General features: G+C 44.9%; 1 protein-coding gene across 1 annotated transcript in view; it reads left to right on the forward strand.

The window, feature by feature from the left end:
• Positions 1–1,175, forward strand: part of LOC106811936 (poly [ADP-ribose] polymerase 2-like) — an 18,037-nt gene extending 16,862 nt beyond the window's left edge. The window contains exons 15-18 of the mRNA XM_014815680.1: positions 175–277; positions 392–526; positions 735–862; positions 1,172–1,175. Of these exons, the coding sequence (XP_014671166.1) occupies positions 175–277; positions 392–526; positions 735–862; positions 1,172–1,175 (370 nt within the window). The remainder of the gene's footprint in view (positions 1–174; positions 278–391; positions 527–734; positions 863–1,171) is intronic.
• The last annotated feature ends 15 nt before the right edge of the window (positions 1,176–1,190 follow it).

Here is a 1,190-nt window from a genome sequence, read left to right on the forward strand (position 1 = left end):
ACTCACTACATGACCCTCGAACTACTAATTTGATGGCCAGAAACTATACAGATTGCTTCAAATATGTGTTGGCATCTCTGCCGTGGGAATAATTGCAGTGATAATAATTGATCATGATGTGGTGGTGGTCATTCATGTGATAATTGTCATGGTGATAGTCATTGTGGTATTAAGTGTTCTTGTCATAGTTGTTGTGGGAATAGTCACCGTGGTGATAGTTGTCGTGTTGATAATCATCATGGTAATAAGAGTCGTTGCCATAGTCGTCAAGGTCATAGTAGGTGTGATGATGGTTATCGTGATAATAAGTGTCGGAATCAACGTCGTCGTGGTGACCGATGCCGTTAACCACCGTCGCTGAGGATGCTAATGCAGCGCCCTCTGTGTGCAGGCGCTCGCTGACATCGAGGTGGCGATCAGGAATCTGCAGAAGAGCGCGGACGACGCCCTGCACCCCGCCGACCAGAAGTATCGCTCGCTGTCGTGCGGCCTCACCATACTGAAGCCAACGTCAGACGAGTACTCGGTACGGTAACCTAGCAACCGTGGATGTAGTCTGTAACCTAGCAACCGTGGATGTAGAGACTGTAACCTGGCAATTATAGATGTAGATACTGTAACCTAGCAACCCTGGATGTAGTGACTAACCTAGCAACCGTGGATGTAGTGACTGTAACCTAGCAACTCTGGATGTAGAGACCGTAACAGTGGTAACGACTTGGTTCTGGCTTCAGTTAATTAAGAGATACCTGCTGAACACGCACGCGCCGACACACAGCCTGTACCGCATGAGGCTGCTGGACGTGTTTGAAGTGAACAAGGATGAGGAAGCTGAGAACATGAAGCCTGACGTGGGCAACAGGTAACGACTTCTCACCTGTGTGTTACAGGTAATGTCATACTGGTACATTACAGGTAATGTCATGCTGATACATTACAGGTAATGTCATACTGGTACATTACAGGTAATGTCATACTGGTACATTATAGGTAATGTCATACTGGTATATTACAGGTAATGTCATGCTGATACATTACAGGTAATATCATACTGGTACATTACAGGTAATGTCATACTGGTACATTACAGGTAATGTCATGCTGGTACATTATAGGTAAAGGTAATGTCATACTGGTACATTACAGGTAATGTCATACTGGTACATTACAGGTAATGTTAATGTCATACT

The sequence above is a fragment of the Priapulus caudatus genome, unplaced genomic scaffold, assembly GCF_000485595.1.
Source record: "Priapulus caudatus unplaced genomic scaffold, Priapulus_caudatus-5.0.1 Scaffold593, whole genome shotgun sequence".
Lineage (NCBI taxonomy): Eukaryota > Metazoa > Priapulida > Priapulimorpha > Priapulimorphida > Priapulidae > Priapulus > Priapulus caudatus.